The sequence below is a fragment of the Aulostomus chinensis genome, chromosome 17, assembly GCF_037954235.1.
Source record: "Aulostomus chinensis isolate RoL2024-O1b breed Wild chromosome 17, RoL_Achi_v1.0, whole genome shotgun sequence".
Taxonomy (NCBI): Eukaryota; Metazoa; Chordata; class Actinopteri; order Syngnathiformes; family Aulostomidae; genus Aulostomus; species Aulostomus chinensis.
The window spans coordinates 4,347,913-4,370,154 of NC_141336.1; the positions used below are offsets into that span (position 1 = coordinate 4,347,913).

The 22,242-nt window shown below is 40.7% G+C and overlaps 2 protein-coding genes across 11 annotated transcripts in view; both read right to left on the bottom strand.

Moving 5' to 3' along the window:
* Positions 1–11,233, bottom strand: part of larp1b (La ribonucleoprotein 1B) — a 34,877-nt gene extending 23,644 nt beyond the window's left edge. For 2 of the 9 annotated variants that reach the window (XM_086183362.1, XM_086183358.1), the window contains exons 1-4: positions 10,426–11,233; positions 7,474–7,535; positions 1,390–1,446; positions 279–504 (exon numbers count right to left, since the gene is read on the bottom strand). In XM_086183362.1, the coding sequence (XP_086039488.1) occupies positions 279–504; positions 1,390–1,446; positions 7,474–7,535; positions 10,426–10,810 (730 nt within the window). In that variant the 5' untranslated portion in view covers positions 10,811–11,233. Of the gene's footprint in view, positions 1–272; positions 505–1,389; positions 1,447–7,473; positions 7,536–10,425 lie in introns of all 9 variants that reach the window. The other 7 variants (XM_086183356.1, XM_086183355.1, XM_086183363.1 and 4 more) reach the window with 5 other exon arrangements.
* Positions 11,234–12,909: 1,676 nt separating this feature from the next.
* Positions 12,910–20,641, bottom strand: LOC147246060 (phospholipase B1, membrane-associated-like). Of its 2 annotated transcripts, XM_086182503.1 has the most exons (15): positions 20,585–20,641; positions 19,648–19,738; positions 19,425–19,483; positions 19,166–19,233; positions 18,916–18,959; positions 18,490–18,610; positions 17,629–17,680; positions 17,465–17,545; positions 16,579–16,644; positions 16,229–16,320; positions 15,364–15,445; positions 14,884–14,985; positions 14,694–14,789; positions 13,498–13,569; positions 12,910–13,404 (listed from the first exon to the last, which is right to left on the bottom strand). In XM_086182503.1, the coding sequence occupies exons 2-15, from the start codon at positions 19,676–19,678 to the stop codon at positions 13,270–13,272; spliced, it is 1,101 nt and encodes a 366-aa protein (XP_086038629.1). In that variant the 5' UTR covers positions 19,679–19,738; positions 20,585–20,641; the 3' UTR covers positions 12,910–13,269. The 2 variants fall into 2 exon arrangements, with proteins under 2 accessions (XP_086038629.1, XP_086038628.1); XM_086182502.1 differs by lacking the exons at positions 19,648–19,738; positions 20,585–20,641 and having other exon boundaries at positions 19,425–19,559.
* Positions 20,642–22,242: the final 1,601 nt, after the last annotated feature.

The following is a 22,242-nucleotide window of genomic DNA, read 5'->3' on the forward strand; positions in this document are numbered from 1 at the left end:
ATCTGCATCAACCCACAATTATCAACACTTATCAATACTGGCATGCTCCCGCTAGGCAGAAATCAGAGATCATTGCTGTCCCATGAAAAGCACGCATGTAGGTACTTTACTCTGTTGGGAAATACAAAATGTTAAAAATCCTTTTAGGTCATCTAAATGAGGAGGATAGAGTTTTTCGCGGGACAGCAAAGAAATGTGCATGAATCAAATCAGACCTGCAGCCACCACTCGTTGAAGGATGCTTTGAAACATGCGAGAGAAACGCTCCTCACCCTCACCTCCTCTCTTCTTTGGGCTGGCGGTCTTTGCGTCCTGTCCCGCCTTGGACTCGCCATCCTTGGGCATCTCTCCCAGTAGCTCCAGCTGAGCCTCCTGGTTCTCTTTGCTCTCGCCGCCATCGTGGCTGCTCTCCGATTTCCTCTCTGGTCGCTCCCTCCTCTTCTCCTTCTCCCGGCGTGAGGAGGGAGGCTTCTTTCCATTGTTGTTGAGGACATTTTGTTGCTGCTAGAAAAATGGAGACGACAGCTTTTAATTTTACCTTCAGTGGAAAACTTAGGTTAATAAAGCCTCTTTTCCTCCAACACTACATTTTGGTTCCAATTTGGCTCCATTTGCTTGAGAGTTTGTTAGCAAAATGATGGTTAAAAACAGCTGTTGACAGTAAACAATACCAGTACTTATTACTCCCCTCCATGTGAAAAAAAGTCAAATTTTTACTTGAGTTTAAACACTGCAATAATTGCTGCTATAAACACTAATGAGTATTCGAAAGTACAACTTTAAATACTGCGTTGTTATTGTATTCTTTAAAATCAAAATTCCAAACAAGTTTGAGATGGCTAATGAGTGCTAAGCATTCTACAATTCTATTTAGCAGACGCTTTTGTCCAAAGCGACGTACATCTATCCATCGTAAGCATCTTTGGGTTGTTCTTGAATTTAATTATTGAATAAATTAAAATAACTTTTATAAAGATGATTTTAGAGGGGCTCAATTTACCTTTAAATTTGACAAATATAGTGCAAATTTATGTCAACTGTTTTGCAGAAGTAATTATGAAGTTATCCCAGAAATTAAGGATTTTGTTGGGGGTTTTTTTGTGTCTAATCTTCAAATCTGTAAGTGTATTAATCTTCACGAGTCTTCTAAAGTTCCACAGATTTACCGCACATACAACATTAATACGATGTGACAGTTTGGGAAAAGCTCCCAGAAATATTTCAGATTTGGTGCTAAATAACTGTGGAGGCCAGCAATCCTCAACATTGCTGGATGTTTTTAGTGCTCCATCTAGTGAGCAGACATCAGAAAGACTAGTCTCTCACACATGCGCGTGCGCACACACACACACACACACACACACACACACACACACACACACAAAGTACCTCTTTGGCCAGTTCACCAGGTGTCGGCCAGTTTGTGATGTCACTGAAATCACTTGACTGCAAGAATGAGAGACAATGAAAGCAGAGTTACTAACAACATCTCATGGATGCAGGTTCCACAGGTCTACTACTTGTGCACAGACAGCATTCTAGTTGTCCTTCTGGCTGAAAACAGAGGTAGGAAAAGGAGGTCAGTGCTCCGTCTGTGGGGTAACTGCAAACAGTGACGACAAACAGTCTCTTTCTGCTCCTGCGAATGTTTTAAATTTGGACAACCTGATAGGAGATCAAGGTTAGACAGGCCAGGGCTGCAATTACACTCCCAGCTGCACCGGGAAAATAAAAGGCTTTATACTGGTGACAGGGATGATATGGGACAGCGCATTTACTGAATAAACCAGAGAGATGGGACACGTCAAAGTTCATCCTTACAGGTTTTTTCACTTTTTTTTCCCTTTAAACATCAGTAACAACTGAACATTTACACACGGAAAATGTTCTGGCAACACAAAAGTTTACTTTAGACAATTACCGTATTTTCCGCACAATAAGGCGCACCCAAAAACCTTGAATTTTCTCAAAAACCGACAGTGCGCCTTACAATCCGATGCGCCGTATATGTGGATAAATATTGGTTAATTATGGCTACCGTAGTCAGGGGGGCGTCGCCGAAGTAACGGCAGTAAAAATGGTATCGTCACTGAACTGCCAGAAAACAACAGCAACACTGACTCGGATGATCACGACTTTGACGAGACGGAACCGGACACGTTGGATGCCGTACTCGCCCAACTGTTCAACTCGGACACTGAAGAGGAAGAATTCGATGGATTCGTGGATGAGGAATGAACTTAAAGAGTGAGCTTTACGTGTTTCTTTCACGTATATTGTGATTGCACGAACCTTCGATTTACCATTGCGGTATCAGACTGTTTCTTCTACGTGTTTACTGAATCAGGGAAAAGTTCCCTCCACGTTTGTGAATGCACTAACTTGTTTTGGGAGTGAACAGAGTTGTCAGAACGTTGTTTTGTATTCTATTAATAAAGTTTGACCGACTGACTTATCTGAATGTTTTGTTGACGTTCCCTTTAGCGCAGCTCAATCTAGTTATGCATAACGCAACCCAAGCCACTACAGTCGCTTATATTCTACACGCCTTATAATGCGGTGCGCCCAATATATGAAAAAAGTTTTAAAATAGGCCATTCATTGAGGGTGCGCCTTATGATCTGATGCGCTTTATAGTGCGGAAAATACGGTAATTCATCTGAAGTAAACTTTTTTGGTTCTACATAATCTGCATTTTTCAGACTTCATACACATTCTTAGCAACAACTTTTTCTGCATGGGTGAAGTAAATTTTCATGCACATTTATTCAGGGAAGAAAACATCTGTTCACACATTAAAAAAAAAAAAAACCCAGAAAAAAATAGAAAAAACCCTGGTCGTACTGTATTATTGATTAGATTATGTCAAGCACATACCAAAATAAACTTTTCCAACTTTCCATGACATTTCTAGAATTTTCTGAGCTTATTTATATTTTACAAACCTGAAAAAGTCACTATTTTTGAGGTCTCTGACTTTATTGTGTCATGACGATATGATTCCTGATTTTGTTACCACTACACCTGCTCCCCAGCTGCATTTCTCATCATTTTTCATGTTGGCCAGAATTAAAGCCTCATGGTTTAAGGCCTCATGTGGCACTTTACATCCTTATCTGTTCAGAGTCCAATATATACGTCATCCTGAAATAAACTGAGGCCGTTTACGTTGTACACACTTTATCTATAGCAATAACAACCCTGCTCAATAGACTGTTTGATAGTTTCATTTCAGTGCAAACCTCCATGAAAGAAAATGCAGTTTGGTTGCATGAATAAAACTGAAGTGGCTCCCTGTGTGGCTCATAAACAGTCCATCATATCTTATTTGATAACGGAGCATGCAAACGAGCGCAACATCAGTAAACCATTGACATGTGACACCACAACAGCAACACGGTGGAGTGAGAAAATTAGTTCAGATTCATCCAGCCAGTGCAACACTGACAGACAAGGTGGATTTTACCCGAAATCTTTTCTGAAATAAAGTCCAAGAGAAAGCCAACCTAAAGTCTTTTGTAACATAGCGGCGGAGGTCTGAGTCCTAAAACATGGAAATAAGTAGGCGTTGTTGAATGATCGGTTCTACCGTCTCCTGGTCAGTGAAATCCTTGAACGGGCTTTATTTTGTTAAATGTCTGAAATAAAGCCTGTGGTGGAAACTACACTACAATTCCAAAGGACTACAGGAGACTGCAGAGTCTGTCGAGGATATTAAACGTTGTCACACTGAAAACCTGAAGCCAGTTGTGGAGAGGTCGATATGGTGCATCTGTGGTGGCGTTTGTCCACAGCCCCAAAGTTAGCGTGGTTCATCTTACAATTGTATTGACAGGATTCATTTGAAAAAAAATACCCCGTGGAACAAATCAACTCATTCTGTTTGCCACAGTGCTTATTCTTGGCAAAAATCTAAAATACAACATAAAAATAATATTGGCTTTTGGTTGAGGGAACCCAAGTCAACGAAAATGCCTCATCCCTACAGTTCTCCAAGTGTAGTTAACGTCAGGAAATGTTATGTTCTTAATCTCAACTGCAATGATACACCTCTAAAATTGCAGCTAAAAGCCTAAACGCTGCAGGGCTGCACAATAAATTAGAATTACTCAAAGAGGAACAAGGTCGAGAGCAAATTTCAAGTCACATAAGAAGTCTTTTTTTTTTTAAGGTTAAGTGTATGTCAAAATACCATATTAGATTAAATGTGCTGCTGCACAGACATCCTGTTTATGAATTACATTCTACAGCCCTAAGAAAGCTTCTTTATTTTATACACGTCACCACAAAAAAAATACACATCATCATTTTAATGAATGTTTTAAAGAAAATTAGAATAATGATGTAAAATATACATTTTCCCTTATATAGAAAATCACAACACTAATCAAAATAATCAATTATTTTTTTCAAAACTGTGCAGCCCTTATGTGTAGGATTCCAACCCAGCGTCCTGAGGGCTAACCATTAGCTTACCATAAACAGACATTAAAATATTAAAAATCACAAAAGTGATGGCATCGCCACAAGGGAACCTGTATGCACGCAGTTAAGGCAATATCAGAAAGTAAACTTGAATATTTTCCAAGACTGAGGTCAAGTTTTACCATCCGTGTGAGGGGAAGGGAGGTAGCTGCTAGCTGTTAGCCCTGAAGCTAACAACCAAGCCCAAGCCAGGCTGACTTACAAGGACATTTAACCCACAACATGTAATTTGCCTTTTTATTACTGAGAAAGAGTGTGAACCAGCTGGTGGGATCTGTTGAGCCTGTTCACGCTGGGTTGCACCAGGGAGTAATTTTTTTGAGGTTTGTGTGAGAGAGATTCCTTTTTTTTTGGTCCCGTGTGACCTGTCTAAGAATTTTTTTTTTTCAAGAAAACTTAATTTTCATAATTACAGAAAATGTGACTCCTACAGTTCACCCCTAATTGCACTAGGTCACTGGATCTTTTTGTTTTAATGTAAACAACTATAAATTACTAAAGTGCTCTTACTACTACTTGTTGCACTTTGTAGTTTGGCCTTGGTGTCTCGCAGTCTCTCTGTGTTTCCACAGATCCACCAGAGCCCCAAACGCCGCCTGCATCGCCCCCCCTCCCTCTTATTCCCTACTGTTACACCGGCCTGCGCTCCCCTTCCATGAACCAGTCTACCATCCAGTCCCCCATCAAGCTGGCTTGCTCTCCCTGCCTCCCCGACCAGAAGCTTCCTTCTTCAGCTGTTATTAACATTTCCATGTTTCCCACATTTTGTATTGTAAACTGTTTTCTTGTCTGTAACAACATCTACTGCACGTCTGTCCGTCCTGGGTGAGGGATCCCTCCTCTGTTGCTCACCCTGAGGTTTCTCAGATTTTTCCCTGTTAAAAGGGTTTTCTATGGAGTTTTTCCTCAGTCGATGTGAGGGTCTGAGGGCAGAGGATGTTGTTATGATGCCATGTGAAGCCCTTTGAGACAAACTGGTGGTGAAAACGGGCTATACAAATAAAATTGCCTTGCCTTGCCTTGCCTCTCCTTCTGGAAAGAGGAACTAATAAAATTCTTCTGAAAATATCCAGCTGTCTGAAATATTTTTTACGTATTGAACAAAAGCAGTTGAGCGCAGCAGCCAATGAAGGAGAGGAGAGGCTGCAGGCTAGTTCTTGGCTCCGAGCTCTGCCTACTAGCCTTAGCTTAGCTTAGCTTTCCCTTTGGGTGATCCAAGTTTCAAGCATCCGATCAGGTTTGTTCTTCATTATGGTTCCCCCGAAATTTATTTTGGCCTGAGCCGCTTTACAAATTGTGAACTTCATTTCCCCACTACTCCTGGTGAAGAACAGCTGGTTAATGGCCAGACAAGTGTCACTGAAAACCAGCTAATTACGGACCATGGCCAGGCCATCGGTGCAACCCTGGTTTGTTTGCTTTTAGATCAAATCAAAGTGTTTGTAAATTACTGATGACAAGATAAGAAGACATGGATTATGAAACCTTTGAAAGTTTAAACGGAACACTTTGGCCTCCATCTGCAAGCAAAAGCTTAAAAAGTATCTGGTTGGGGTTTTTGAGACTTCTGGGAACGGAGACAATAAGATGTCACGCAGGGACAGATGTCAAGAAAAATGTGCGGGACCTCTAAATCAGTCACAGGAGGGCCAATTATAATTTTTTTGGGTGATTTATAACTTTAGGGTGGTCCAGGTTTTGTGGTGTTTGTGACAAGCCTTGTGCTAACCCCACTGTTACACCTTGCTATCGCTGCACTGTTTCATTTTTAGAATATGTTGTGATAGCTGCTTTATTTCTAGATTATTCTAGAAATTTACATTAACCAAACCGATTATTCTAGGCAAGCTGCAACAACGTTTAAATTTAGTTGTTCTATGTCGTGAAACAGTGGGTTCTTGCTCATTTTTTGTGTGTGTGCGATCTTGCGACTCATTATTTAGTGGCATGGCTTTCTGCAAGAGCTCTAGAACTATCAAAGTGCTTTCGTGTGTCACCTTTAACATGTGACTTTGACATTGACCGTGAAAATGTCAACAAGGTGGAGTTCTGGGAAGCAGAAATGTATGTGGGAAGGTCAAAACCTGTCAAGTCCTGCTCTGGCTGCAGGAGTTCAATTTAAAAACATTTTAAAGAAAACTTAAAATCAAGTACACCGACTCACAATGCAGAAAATTCAGAACGAGACATTCCCTTGTCTGACACTCTGACAGGTAAATGTGCTTCCTTCTCTCTGTTCGAAATGTCAACAGTGGTGTTTCAAACTCCTCGTTTGCTTTTTCGAAGTTAGTCAGTCGTGTTTATTCACATTCTGACTGACATTTAATTCCAGGTTTCATTTCAAGGGATTAACTTGAAACGATTACTTGGCAAAAAAGAAGAAAAAAAAACTGGTTGAGAAAGCAAACAAAATAACCAGGCAGAGGCTTGAACCAGCTAAAGTTGGGCTGGGAGCAGATGATGATTTTCCCATGCTGCATGTCAAGACTATGGCAAAAAGCAAAATACGAGCTCAACATGTTGGTTTATTCACAACTGATGTAAAACCCATTTCAAAACAAACACATGTAAACCCATGAAACTAAAACAAGAGCATGAAACTGACAGGTTAAATCTGCCTTTGTGGGTGTTTAACAGTAAAAACACGAGAGTTATGATGGAAGGAATGCACTTCAGTAACAGCAGGTATCTGTCTTTTTATAGTATATCGGTCTGATATTTATATCAGTCTAGTGTTGCCCCTCAGCTGTGACGAGGTAACCAGAATAAATATGATTTATGAGACTTTCTCAATGTTTTGGTACTGAAGAATATTCAACTACTTCAAACTCAATGGTCTTTACATGTTTTCTCATGATGTGCAATACACAAATATCACATAAACTTCTTTTTTTGTACACATAACATGAACATCAGTAAATGTTAGCACGTTAGAAACTGGCAAAATAAATAAATAAATAACAAAATAAAAATGAAAAAGGCAAATACCTTGCTGGACTTCCTCGTTCTGGGCTTGCTGGCGCGGACGACCTTCAGAGTACTTTGTTGATCTGTAGATACAGAATCAATAGTTGATATAATCATCGTCATCATCATAAAGCACAGGACAGACTTTAATTCTTCTGACAGAATTTAACGCCAGGAGCAGCGAGCAGGCCCGGCCGGTTGCTCAACACTGGAGGAGAAGATAATCTACGCCGCTATACTGCTTTTGTGCAGCATTCAGAATTTCAGCCGGTACACACAGAATAAATATCCTTGCCCCTGGGGACTGAGTCACTGAACAAGTCCAGGGTGTTTTGTGTACAACCAGTGGCGGTGTGTGGATGCATCTCCGCAGGCAGCCACAACCTGGGAGTGGCCCGCTACAGCCTGACAGTCCATATCGCTCGATAGAGGATGGTCGGCTTGATAAGAGACGCAGGGCCGAGGCTTCCACATGAATGGGTGTATGCCTGACTGCACCGGCAGACTTCCAACCACTGAGCTGGTCGTACAGTAACTGTAAAATGATGCCTGCGCTCTCGCCAGGGCTGTGCAATTCAAATATAGCTCCCCTCGGTCTCTCCACGCTCTCCAGCACACTTTGACAACTCAAATTCGGTCGAGTCAATGAATTCTATGACGTTAACGGTTTTATTTCATGGCCTCATTTCACAGACATAATCACGAATGACTAATCACGAAACATAAACTATCACTCAGTCCTTCAACTTCCCTTCTACATGCTGCGTTTGGTAGGTTCCAACTTCTACACAGGTCCTTCAGTGATTATAAGTGGATTATATAGGTGGTTGACCTATATTCAAAACTATCAGGATTTTTGCAACAAGTTAATACTTAATCTTCCTGACCAACATCTATTAATGAACAATAGCAATTAATTTGGCTAGCTTTTTAATAATTACATATTAAAAAGAATATTCCCAGGATTTATGATCTAATCACTGCATAAACATGTAAATCTTTAAAAGACACTTATGGAAAAGGCCAAGTAAAGTTTGTGTGGTGCGATTTGATATCTGGTGAAATGGAATCTTTCTGCCCTGAAAGAAAACTCCCATCTTTCAAACTCCACAGCCAGAGCTGCAGATGTCTCTGATGACATCACAGTGACATCAGCGGGGTTATGATGTCAGACCCTCCGAAGAGCTTACACAGCAGTTGACAAGTTAAATGTGTTAGAGGATTTGCAAATTCCCAGTTGTGGTTTTTTTGGAAACTTTTTTTTTTTTAAATGCTAATAAATTTTTTTAGAGATGTTTGAACTGTCAGCTGGAACAAACCTACAATTTTGAAGATGCTTAGATTTGCTAATCAAACGATATAATAACTATTTCAGTCATTTTCTGATCGAAAGGATCTCAAGCAATCTCTAGTTTTATATTGGGGTATTTGCTGCCTTCTCCCATCTTATGAACAGTAAATTGAATGTCTTCTATTTTTATATTCTGGCAAAAATAACATAACAAACACCCATTTGACCGCACTCCCTCCTACGTGAAGGTTTCCTTCAATTTATAATAATATAATATATATATAGGCTATAATATAATATATAACTGGAAATTTTAATATTTTTTTTAAAGGTGAGAGCAAGACATTTCAATCAACTTTGGAACTTTTTTGCACTCGTCACCAAATTTGCCTGTGCATTTTCTTTAAGCCCCACTTGAGTATTTAACCCAGAAGTTGGACAGCGACCACTCAAGGGGAAGCGTCATCATCGTGGCTGACAAAACAACAGGAAAATCAACATATCTGGATAAATCAGGAGAGAATTTTCAGGAAGCTTCGGCTGACGGACGTCCCCGTAATAATCTTTGAATTTAAGTCTGTCGTTCCATGGGGTCCCTGGTTGCCAATTTGTTTTGCATGTGGCGCCAAGATGTAACTCTGACTGCAACCACCTGTAAGGCAGCATACTGCCACCTGGCCTTCCGGAGGCAGACATGAATCGATTCTTCACATCTACTGGGAAAACAGCAGTGCTCCAATTAAATGACCCAGTCAAGCTACAACCACAGGTCAACTGCAGCTGTGCGTGTACAGCCGCATAACATTTCTATGCATTTTTCAGACTTAATGTGACCAACATGTGAAGTTTTAGTTCTGCAAACAATTTGGAAATGATCAGGTATCGACTTTTGAGGAAATAACTTGTAAAATATCTGCAAATAGTACATCATCACCAAAATATCCCCTGATGTTTAACTTTGTTGTGTTGTAACCTCAGTGCACATGAACATTCTGGACTGACCGGGGATTATGGAACCTTGTGAGGAGCAACTGTCAAAAATGATCCCATTCACCCAAAAGGAAACAACCCCGTCTCCTTTCCCACCTGCCCAAGCACCTTGGTGACTTGCCTTCACTGGAGACAGAGAGCTGTCTGGTGGGAGGAACTGCAGGAAGCCAGGCCATTGGACATGCACAACGTGTCTCTGCAGCAGCAGCAGCAGCTAGCCCGCTTGCCTTAGCTTTTCAGTTCTGTGTCAACCCTGCAGCCCAAACTAGAGGCTCAATTCGATCAAAGATGGCGCTCCCCCTGTGGTTCATTTAAATGACACTGGCCCTGACACGGTGACACCGGCATTTCCCAGAAGGGGAAAGTAGTGGGGGAGCTAACTGGTGCTAGCTAAAGAAGTAGCAGTTGTCAGCAATCAACACGTGGTGCTACGGAGCAATCCGAGCACAGAGGGGGATGGGGCAAATGTGCCACCATCAACGCCTCTTCACTGGGCTGACATTCAAATTTGAGCTTTTCATTCACACCTAAATAAGCACAAATGAGGTTCTGACAGAAGGTGGAAATCTATTTTCCTGCACTGAAGCTGTCAAAGCAGCAACAACGTGCTCCTGCGCCGCTGCTGGCGCGGACAAGCGTGTGGTTTAGACAGGACAAAGTGATTTGTAGTGAATTTAAAAGACTCCTCTCACCTTTCTCCTGGGGGCTGGAGCTGATATTATTAACAGGGACTCTGCCTGTCGTTCTCTTAGTCCACGGGTTAACTTTGGGTGGCGGAGCTTCAACAACTTTCCTCTTCACTGTCTCGGCAGCCGAGTCAGCGTTGCTGCTTTGGTCGTTCTCTTTATCGTTTTCTTTGCATGTTCTAAGCACGTCCGTCGGACTCTTGGCTTCCTCGGAGCTGTGGCCATCTACCAGCTGTTTCTCTGAGCCTGTCTCCTCCTGTTCTCCTTGCTCTCTGGTCGGTTTCTGCAGGTGAGCCTCCTCAGGCTTGTTTTGGTTCTTCTCCGGAGCCCCGCTGGAGCTGGCCGCTGTCAAACCTGAGTCGAACTGACTACACTCAACCTCGGTGGACATCCTGCTAGTTTCCTAACAGCACACGCTGTTAAATCCAGTGTGCGTTTTTAGTCCTAGCTCTCTTATTCCAGAAAAAAGTCGTGGAAAGCTCAGGAGGTAACCACATCCACAACTTGTGGTAAACAACTTTTGGGCTGGACCTCGCTAGCCAGCTAGCCAAGTAACGTTAGCTCCTCCAGCTAACTGTTAGCTAGCTAGCGACCGTGCAGAAGTCAGCGAGCTAAATGTTGTTGTTTCCCCGCACTGGTCGACTCTTTCATGCCAACAATTAGTTACCACCAAGTCTGTAGTCAGGCACCATGTAAACCACACGCACTAGACGGCCTCCCCTCCGACTTACTGTAACTTTGCTGGACTACAGCGACCTCCTGCCTGCCTGCCTCTGGTCTCAACTCCACGCTACCAGCGGCGAGCTCGTGCAGCCTGCTGCTGTCTTGCCTGTAAACAGTGACTGTGCTGCCCCTGGCGGACACTCGATGCTACTGCAAGACAAACATTTACAAAATAAATAAATGCCACAGTATAAACACATACTTAAGGCGAAAATACAAACATCCGGGGAGAAAAATATGAAGGAGTCTTGGCGTCTGTTCAGTGTGGGGAGATTAATTGAATATTCTGATACATTGGAAACCATTTTTGAGAAAAATGTAAAAACAACAACAACAGCAATCGACTCATATTCCACAATATTCAAATTTAAATATTCTATGGGGTTACTGCCTCCAGACAAAGTTTAACAACTATTAATATTAAACCGTCCTCATTATGTGGATTCTGTAATAAGGAGGAAGAGGATGATCACTTGTTTTTCCATGTGTTCCGTTTTTTCTGGACGGTTATCCAAAACTATCCTGATATTTGTTTTAAATATACACCCTTGAAGAATAAATAGGGGAAGCGGATGAGAGCTGTTATCCTCTGATAACATGTGCTGTTATTCTGTTCTAAAAATTTGGATATATCCTAATTATTGACAATGATTTTTATCGAAAAATCTTGACGCTAATTTCATATGGAGATAAAAAAAAAAATTGCCACAAACCACAAGAAAGCAGCACAGCACAAAACGACACAAATGTTGAACGTGTGGTAGTAAAGAGTGGAATGTATGCATTCTTCATCGTGCTCCTCCTGGCAGGGTTTGTAATGGCACTGGTGCTGTCCGTCTACTTAACTGAATAACCGAAGACATCCTCCTGATTTCCTCATACTGGTGTGGGAACTGTATGTTTTTGCCTGTATTACTCAGATACATTCTTTGAAAGAATAAAATTAAAGACAAACTCAGAATCAGTCTTCGTGGGAGAGTTATTAAACAAACAAGGGAGTCATTCTGTCCTGCAGGAGGTTATGCACTAAACAGTAGCTGTACAGTACATAAACTTTTTAACTCCTCACATTTTTTCGTGTTCTGGACCCATAAATTAATTCACAATGAGCCACAGACCCAGCGACTGTTGTTCAGTAAAGACTCTTATATCAGGAGATGCTTTGGTTTCAAAGCATTTGACAGTCTGACAATGATGGGACCCCAAAAACATCAACTCCATCATTTTGTGATCTCTTTTGGCACATGTCTTCGAGTTTGTTCTCTTTCTCACGTTTCTTTTTCAACAGTATTTATGGTCTCATCTCGCTTCCTGCTTCCGCTTCCTTGTTGAATGATTAACTGTTTTAATTAAATCTTTAAAAGAAACAGAGGGAAATACAGGTGCAGGAAACTCTACTTTTTTTAATTCAAATCTATATGACAAAAAAAATTAACTTTATGAAGATAGTGTGTAGCGAGTGCAATGTAATTAATTCAAATACTTGAGGGATTCAATTGTCATGCTTTTAATATCAGTTTCATACTGATTATTCTACTAACTCAGTCGATGTTTGATTATGTTGTACAAAGGTCAGTGACTGAAGCTAATAAATACTTGATAAATACTGAATGTCATTTGCATGACGAGTTTCTGCCAGAGCTGTGACCTCCCCAAGCTGACATGCTACAAAGTTCAGCTTGAAGGAAAACACAACGTCAGGGCATACATGTACACAAATAATGTTTGTCTCTTCATGAGCCAGGTTAATTGAAAATACGCATTTGAACTCATTTTGCCACCTGGGATTAGTTATTTTGAAGACAACTACATTGTAAAATTAAAGTTTTTAGTCAGCGTAACAAAAGATGTGTATATTTTACTGATTAAAACAATATTTATACGGATTACAAGTCATGGGGAACATACTATAAAAGGCCGTTAAGTTGTTGTGTGAAAATTGACAGCAAAATATGTCTTCATGCATTGAAAATGAAATCAAACACTGTAATTGATTCACATTTTGATGAAGAGAAGTACAAAAGTACAAATCAAAATCACATACTGAGAATGTTTAATGATAATGTGGTGGTTTCTCAAAATAATAAAGTGGTTTATTGACAGATCAGAGCTTCACTACGTATCATTTCAGTTGCACTGGAGAGAAGAAAGCAGGACAAACGCAGCGAGCAGTGGCGTCAGCATCGACGAGCTCAATGAGAAATGTTTGATTGCTGGTGCAGACGAGTCTGCCAGGGGTCTCGTAAAAATGTAAGGATGATCCTGGAGAAAAATGAAAGAAATGTTCACAAAACATCTTTGTTTTCTTACGTCAACACGCGTGGAAATGCCCTCCACATGCCAGCTGTGTTGTACCTTTGGTGGGCAGATGAGTTTTACTGAATCAGAGAATGTCTTTATCTTCCCCTTCGCTCCTGCCGGCTGGAACTGCAGACAAACATGATCATATTAAAGCAATATCTCCCCCAAAAACTGTAATTCGCCTTTTAAGTACTCCAAATTTGTTGTCTTGAACTCTCTGGGGTATTTTTTCTCCTTACATTACATCTTTGTGACTCCAGAGTGCAGTAAAAGCCAGCCACACATTTTTATTTATTTATACATTTATTTTTTTTAGCTTGAGGCTACTGGAGGCCAACTCTATTTTGTTTATTTTATAGCTCAAATCAAAGTGCTTGTGGCTTACTGAGCATAATTTAAAGAAGACTTGGATCAGATGGGGAGATCTGATAGTTTTGTAGAGAGATGTTGGCTGTCGGTCACCATTAGCTTCAAGCTAATAGGTGGCTGGCTCTTCCTGCACTCTGGAGTCACAAATAAGTCACGCAGGAGGGTAAAAGGTCTTTGTGAGCTCAAGTTACCAAATGTGAGTACTTAGGAGGCAGAACACGTATTTTTTACGTGAGTTATTGCATCAAGCGTTAATATGGTGAAAACTCTACGTATGAACAGAGTGTCACGCTCCTCTGTGCTGTGTTGAGATAAAAACCACATCAGTATTTCCTGCCCCGTTTATAAACCTGCTATCATTGACATCTCACTGTTCTCCAATGTTCGTGTTCTGTTAGACAGCACAGATCCCTCTGCCGTACACGTATGGCAGTTATTCTTCATTCAAACTGTAAAAAATATTTGTATCAACATGTTGTTTTTTTTAAAAATTCCATCTGCATTTCAAGAGGCCCAATGTGGAATTCATCCTTAAAAAGACTGCCAAATGAAGAGTGTCTTTTCACCGGGGGGAGGTAGCATGCGGGGAGGGGGATCACGCCACTCCCCTACTCCCCCTCCTGCATTAGTAAAGAACACATCTCTCATCCTGCCTACCACCTACAGGTACGGCCCACTGTGTCTGGCGTCACCAGTGACCCCTGTGCTAGAGTGCAGCGTAGCAGATCGTGCCCACTCATTGCTAACACTTCCCACCCACTAGAATCCGTTGTGCAAAGCTTGCTAGCAGTCAGTGGTATCTGTCTTCTTGTCTGGCTCTGGGGACGACAGACGATAAGTATATTTCATTAGAGGTGTCAAGTTGATATTCAATACGTCACCATGTTGTTCCACAGCCCCTTCGCCAGCTCCTCGTGTCCCTTTACAGTAAAGTGGAAACAGTCGGCTGTGAAGAAGCTTAAGTCCATCGAACCGTTCTAAAGTCCAGAAAGAGAGAATATTAAACCAGATAAATAGACAAGTAAGAATATTGTGTGTGCGTGTGCATGTGTGTGTGTGTGTGTGTCTTACAGGAAATCTTGGTGGTCTTGCGCTCTCTAAGTAAGGTTGCAGAACAACAGCAAAATCCTTTTTGAAGAAACGGTCGCCTTGTAAGAGTTTCTCCAGGTTTCTCTGTAAACAAATGATGTTATCATGAATAAATATTGAATATCCACACTGCAATGAAAAACTTTTTTTTAAAAATTGTAATTCAGTTATAATCTAAAAGCCTACAAACAAACAAAAAACCCTGCTACCTCAAGTCTCTATTCAGGTCTGAGTACATCCACATTTGGCTGCTGAAATCTGAAAACAGTTTTTACTGAAAATCTTTAGACTTATTTGAAGGTGAAGCATTTTAAAAACTCTCTGACAAAATCGGCTGAGTGCTTAAGAATGAATATTGGGAGCAGATCACACACACACGCACGCACGCACGCACACACACACACATACACACACACACACACACACACACACACACACACACACACACACACACAATCACACCTGGAATTCGTAGTTTATCTCGACCAGTTCCTTCAGCTCCGGGGAGTTCTCTTCAGGTAGAACGAGGCACGAGCAGAATTTCCTGTCAATCAATCAAGATGATCAGATCATTGCACAACTGGGCAGCAGACAATGAGGGTCAATCTTGATTTGGAACCTCAACACATTTGGACTCTGGCGGGTGGAAATAAGTCACGACAGTCATTATTATATAAGCATGATATAATAATACATAATGAATCGTATCACATTCTTGATCCATCAATTGTCTTCTGCTTATTCCTGTTAAGGGTCACGGGGGGGTGGAGCCTATCCCAGCAGCTACGGGCGAGAGGCAGGGTTCACCCTGGACAGGTCGCCAGTCCATCACAGGGCCAACACATAGAGACAGACAACCATTGGCTCTCCCAGTCACACCTACAGTCAATTTAGAGTCTGGATTAACCTGGTCCCCTCTTGATGTCTTTGGACTGTGGAGGAAGCTGGAGTACCAGAGAGAACCCAGCAGGAACAGGGAGAACATGGAGACTCACACAGAAAGACCCTGTGCTCCAGCCGGGGCTCGAACCCAGAACCTTCTTGCTGTGAGGCGACAGTGCTAACGATTGCACCCCCGTGCAGCCCACATTCTTGATATAATTATGAAATGATTCAAGATCGTGTGCCATCTAAAAACATTAATGACAATTTAAATGTTTCAAACCTATCGATTCAATTTGAGAACCATCAAATGATCTTTTTAATGGTTTGTGACTACAGGAAGATTCGCTTGAGAACCACCATGTGAAAACAAGCCAGAGATGCTGCCACATCTCCACAGAGATTCTCAGGTCATCGTGTTGAAGACTGACAAGTGGAAACAAACTTTTGAAGCTGACAGCCAAGAGTTGGTCTCTGAACTTCTCTGAGTGGCTTCATGGGGAGAATCTGAACCACATTCACGATGGTTCTCGGGATCTGCAACAGCACCAATGAGACACACCTCTCTTTATACAATTTCACTGACATCTCTTCCTCACATCAATAATTTAATTCAAAAGCAATCATTTTCTTCAATATCTTGCATGCCATATGACTGCAAATAAATAATGCATGTCATTGCTAGACTGCAAAACAATCCACGCTCATTTTAAATAAATGCTTCTACTTCAGGTTGCGTCTCAACTTTTGCTTACTGATTCTATTTGTTTGCCGGTGTTGGTGATAAAAGCTCACCTCGTTCATCATCACGTCGAGAGCTTCAGTCATGTAGCGGATGAAGTTTTCGGGAGAGAAGAGGGTCTGCAGAACATTGACATGTTTCTTTGATTTGGTGCTGCATTGTATTGTTCATTTAAGTGTGAATTTTTAAAAAAAAAAATATTATTCTTGATTTACAGGCCTTAAATCTAAAAACACGTTCCTCCACTAGCAAAGAGGGGAGGAGAAGAGCTCTTTCATTGTCGATCGAGAAATACTGACGTGGATCAGACACATCTGACAAACCTTGACTGACTCAGTTTAAGTTACATTCCGTGAGTGCAGAACAAACTTCTCTCTTATTGTCAAAGTAGTCAGCAGTATAACTGACATAGAACAGCTGTCATTCACTGAAATCAGTGGCCCGCTTTGGCCCACTAGAATTCCTCCCCCTCCCCTCTGGGTGGAGACGGAGGCTCCTTGAGTAAAAGTCAGTCTTTGCTCCAAATGCAACAAATGTAGTTAATTTGCATGAATTCATTCTCTGCCCTGCTAAGCTCCTCTGTCCTTTCTGATAAATAGAATATTTTTTTCAGTTTTTTTGCTGTAACTCTTGTGTCTAATGATGTTTTTGTGCCCTCGAGTGTAAATTCAATTTCCCCTTGTGTGACAATAAAGAAGTGAACTGTCGTAGGGAGGAAGCAGTCCTGTCATTTTAGAAATGTAAATAGCAACGAGCTGACATTCTTTACTGCCCCATCTGGTTTAACGTTTCAGGTGGATTTAATCTTTGACCACACCCCCTCTAGGTGTGAAGCTCACACCTGTAACCAGTGTCACGACTGCAGCAGCATGTCAGGAGAAACTCAAAGTTGCTCCTGCGGAGCACCCAGCCAACAAGCAGAGAAAGGCAAATCCAGACCTTGTCTTTACAGTAATCACAGATGTCGTTCATGCCGATCAGCACCGTCACCACCTTCCAGTCCTCCTGGAAGTTCAGACCCTAGAGAAGGAGCTTGTGAGTCCGTCTGAAGAGGAGAATTGAGCTCATTTAGAGCCTGATGATGCAGAATCATGAAGGCTCACCGGATACGACTTGAATGTGTCGATCATGTGTCGTATCTGATCTGAGACGTTCCTGGGGAACAGGAAGCACAGCATTAAAGGCACACTGACATCAGCAAAAGATCATATGATTCGATGATTTGTTGTTGTTATTAATTCGATCTTTCATCTTCTTGGATAGCGAACATTCGGATACTCGTTACTGTAGCTGTGCCTTTACAATATAAACCTTATGTACCCGTACACCTCGTATAAACCTTTTCTAAAAAGGCCATGTTTATTTGTGACCGTCAAGTCTTTAGAAAACTTACTCAAAAAACATTTAGATCTGTGTGTCTCAACCCCTGGGCAGGGGCCCACGGGTGAGTCGTGAGCGCTCTCCAGCGGGCAGAGGGATGCTTTCAGGTTGAAGCTAAGTTTTGCGGAGGAAATATATATATATATATATATATATATATATATATATATATATATATATATATATATATACACATATATATATATATATATATATATATATATATATATATATATATATATATATATTTAGAAAAACAGAATATTAATACAAACATATGATGAAAATTATACTATTTTATTTTTTGTTGACATTTTTAACCCTGGCATGAACACGTGGGTCTTGCATTAGCCAAGCTTGAGAAGCCATGATCCTGATGCACACTTGCTTTACAGATCATAACAAACTCACATTTGATCACGTGTGTCCAAACAACCTGGACCGGAAACACGTACATACGCATGTTTTGTTGTTATGTGTAGATGTTTTGGGAGCGACTTTCTCAGATTTGAACAATCTAAGAAACAGAAATCCAAACTACAGTGAACGAAACAAAGCGAGAATCCAGGTGGTTCGGGTCTTACAGTGTGTTGTGGCCGGTGACGGCAAAGTTGAAGCCGGTCTCGTTGACTGTGGTGGGTTTACCGTGAAACGTTAACACAGGGGCTGGACCCAGCAGCTCCGGATTGAAGAGTTTAAAGATATCTAAAATTAAAATGTTTTAAAAAAAAAATAATTAAAAAGAGACTGTGTTTGATCAGTTAAGAGCTGTAATATTTTAACCTGAACACACTTTATAACAATGTAAACTGCTAGTTGCTAACAAGCTTACTGAGCGTTTGCCTGGTTTTTGTCCCAGTTCTTATGTCAGAAATAATATCAGAACTTAAGATTTTTGAAGTGATCCGAGCTCAAGTCAAATAATAAGTCACTGCTGCCATTTTTGTTATTGGTTTTGTTTGCTAAGTGGCTGTTGTTTCTTCTTTTAAATGCAATCTAAATGAACGTACTTGCCAGTGTAATTACATTTTCATAAGTCCCGTATCCCCCGATGCTACAAAGACCAAAGGGAAGAGACACAATTAACGACAGTTAGACACTCATAAGAACATTTAATACATAAAATCACGTTAAATAAGTTTCATAAAATGAAAAAAACAAAACAAAAAAAACGTTGTAATTTTTTTAAAAGGAGCTACTCATCGGTCACATTATAACACAAGATGTTATTTGTGGAATAGAACGATGTTACTTCTTTACCTCCAAGACACTTGACGAAATTCAAAAGGTACTGAGAGAATTGTAGAGCCATTAGCACCAATAGCCGTCTGCAACCACCGGAAATGTTCAATAAATATCATTCTGTTATTCTTCATCGTATTTCTGATATGTCCTCCTACTGAGCAGAGAACGTGGTGGATTTCTTCATTAGGTTTCAATTCAGCAAAAAAAATCTAAACATTAAAAAAAAAAAAAGGTTTTCGTTATTTTCCCTTCATGCTAGAAACTCTTTACTCACAGTTAAAGAGTCTCCCAGAGCAGCGATGACTTTGACATCCGCAGCCTTGACGTGTTCAACTGAGACGAATGAAAACAAAGAGCAAGTCAACACACACTCATCAGCGAGCATCAGCGTTTCCCTAGCGAGCCAGCAATGCCCGTTTGCACCTGGAAATGATGGGAGCCAGTTTAGAATTTGCTTTTGGTGTCACGTGGTGTTTTGTTGAGGAGCAGCAGTTCACCTGAGGTTGGAACGGTGGGCGACGGACTCATGTCAGGGCAGTGGAAGAGAGGATGGAGACCACGCCGGAGGAAATCTGCTCCAGAAACATCCTGCGGTTCGTGGAGTGATGAATGAATACATGAACAAAATAATCAAATAAATTGGGAACCATAAAGAGGAATTAATAGGTCAATAAAAAGTGGTAATATAAAAAGAAATAAACATAAACGTCGGGATGAAATAAATAAAGGAGACAATAAAGAGAAAATATTACACCAGAGTTGTAAGCTATTTTGTATCTTTTCATATGTATACATATATATATATATATATATACATATTGAATATAAAGTACTATTAACTTCTTGTGTCTTTCAGAAATCATTTAAATAAAAGTCATGTATTTATTTTTACAAATATTTTTCTCAGTATGGTTTTTGCTTTCCCACGTCCTAAATACAATTTAGACGTTTTCAATATTGTTCCATCAATATTGTGGTCCAGAGCTTCTTGTCGATGGATTTGTTTAAGTCATCAACAAAATTACGTAAGAACACAGGATGAGCTAAAAACGTCATTGAAAATTAAACTGACATTTAACAGAATCCAAGTATCCTTTACCAGTCAAACTAAAGATGTGACATGTACATTTCTCACACTGACAACAGTTTTGCAGTGGAACAAGTCTGCAGCAGCGGAGTTTATAAATCCAAACTTCCTGAAAACTTGGATAAATTGGTTCAGCAGTGCGGCCACAAGCAGAAGTGGGTGTTTGGTGCTGAAACGCTACCTGGATTAATTCCTCCTCTTCTCCTGTCAATGTAAATCCTACAAGCAACAAGAATAGTTCATCCTCGAGTTTTTGAAAGATACCAAGTGTAAAATATAGAGCAGGCTAGTGAAACGAGTGTTTAGATTGACAATAAAAACCCAGAGGAGATAAGAACATTGCCTACCGTGAACGTGACAGGAGGCAAATACACAGACAGCCAGCGCCACAGGCAACATGCTGTTGTCTCTCTTCCAAAAACAGAACCAGATAAAGACGTAAAATCAAGAGTTGCCTCGCTGGTTTAAAGATGTATGATTGAGGTATAAAGATTACTGATTAACATCATCTCTGACCTTTGTACTCATTAATGCCGCCAGCCGTCCAAACAGAGTAATAAACCACAGATAATTGATTTGTAATTGCAGCAGGTTCAGATTGAACACCGCCCCCCCCCCCCCACACCCCCCACTGGAATATGAAAGCGTTCTTTATTGGATGAGAAAATAAAAGGTTATAAAATTTAAAAAGGCAGAGATAGAAACCATACGAAGTTAACGATATTCTTCAAGAGGACTGGGATGAGAGGCAAAATTTACTGCTGATATGAGAATATTAAATGTATCCATCTTTAAAACTCAGAGGTTTGTTCAATGTCTGGATGCTTCCATGATCTCAGATGATGGAGAGCAATAAAATATCTTATCATGACAGCTGAGAAGACACACAGATCTACACAACTATACCCACGGAGGACTTTGGCCCCACACAGGCACTGGGCAGGCGCAGTGCACAGAACATTTTAAGGTTTTTACGTGCCATTATGCAACAAAGATAAAAATGAAATAATTGTTTGATGACAGGTCAGCACCCTCCCTCAGTCGCGACGCTTGAACGTGGCAGCTCAAGCTAGAAATCATTTTAAATACCTTGAACAGCTTTGTGACTGAGCTGAAGCCAGTTTTCCGAGCCGCATCTCCTTCGGCTGGTGGAGACGAACGGGGGATGACGCGAAAAACAAGAAACTGTCAATATTAGTCTTTTCTTGTAACCATGACGCATCCGGTCTGCCTCAAGAGTCCTTTAGACGAACAAGAACAACCAGTTTAAAAGAGCGTTCATGCTGACAAAAACAGTGAACAAAGATACGATTTTCCTTGTTTTCATATCGATTATTGGAAGGGTGCGCATGTGCCCTTATTTCTAGCTAGAGCTGCTATGTTTTTGTGTTTTTTATCTGTTTTATTCTGTTCTGTAAAAGCTTTAGTTAGATATCATTCACCTCTTACAGCTGCTTGGGTTTGTGTACTGATCGATTCATTCATCTTGCTTGATTGTACTTCTGAGGACTTAAAATAAGATTTTAGCTCCATAATAAAACCATCCATCCATTTTCTACCTCTTATCCTGTTAAGGCTGGTGGGGGGTGGAGCCCAGCAGCTTTCGGGCGAGAGGCGGGGTTCACCCTGGACGGGTCACCAGTAGGGCCTGACCAATATGGATTTTTTGAAGCCGAGGCCGATGTGGAGGAAAAAAAATCCGATAACCGATTAATTGGGTTTTTTTTTATTAAATTTTTAAATTGTGTTGATTTAGGTTTTTTTATATATATACACACACATATACACATATACATATATATATATATATCTATATCTATATATATATATAGAACAAATGGCTGCTTTTGAGCCTTTCAGACTTCAACAAAGATGTAAATTAGAGGCAGAAAATTAATTTCAAATCCTTTTTATTGCTGAAGCAAGCAGCATATTAACACAATAACCATCCTTAACAAAAGGCCAGCAACAATGAACCAATAGCTTTTTAAAATAATAACAACAA

Coding starts and splice junctions, on each gene's coding strand:
- LOC147246060 (XM_086182502.1), bottom strand. CDS start 19,535: ATGCTCGCTGATGAGTGTGTGTTGACTTGCTCTTTGTTTTCATTCGTC. Junction 19,234..19,424: donor CTCTGGGAGACTCTTTAACT/GTGAGTAAAGAG, acceptor CGGTGGTTGCAG/ACGGCTATTGGTGCTAATGG. Junction 18,611..18,915: donor AAATGTAATTACACTGGCAA/GTACGTTCATTT, acceptor TTTTAATTTTAG/ATATCTTTAAACTCTTCAAT.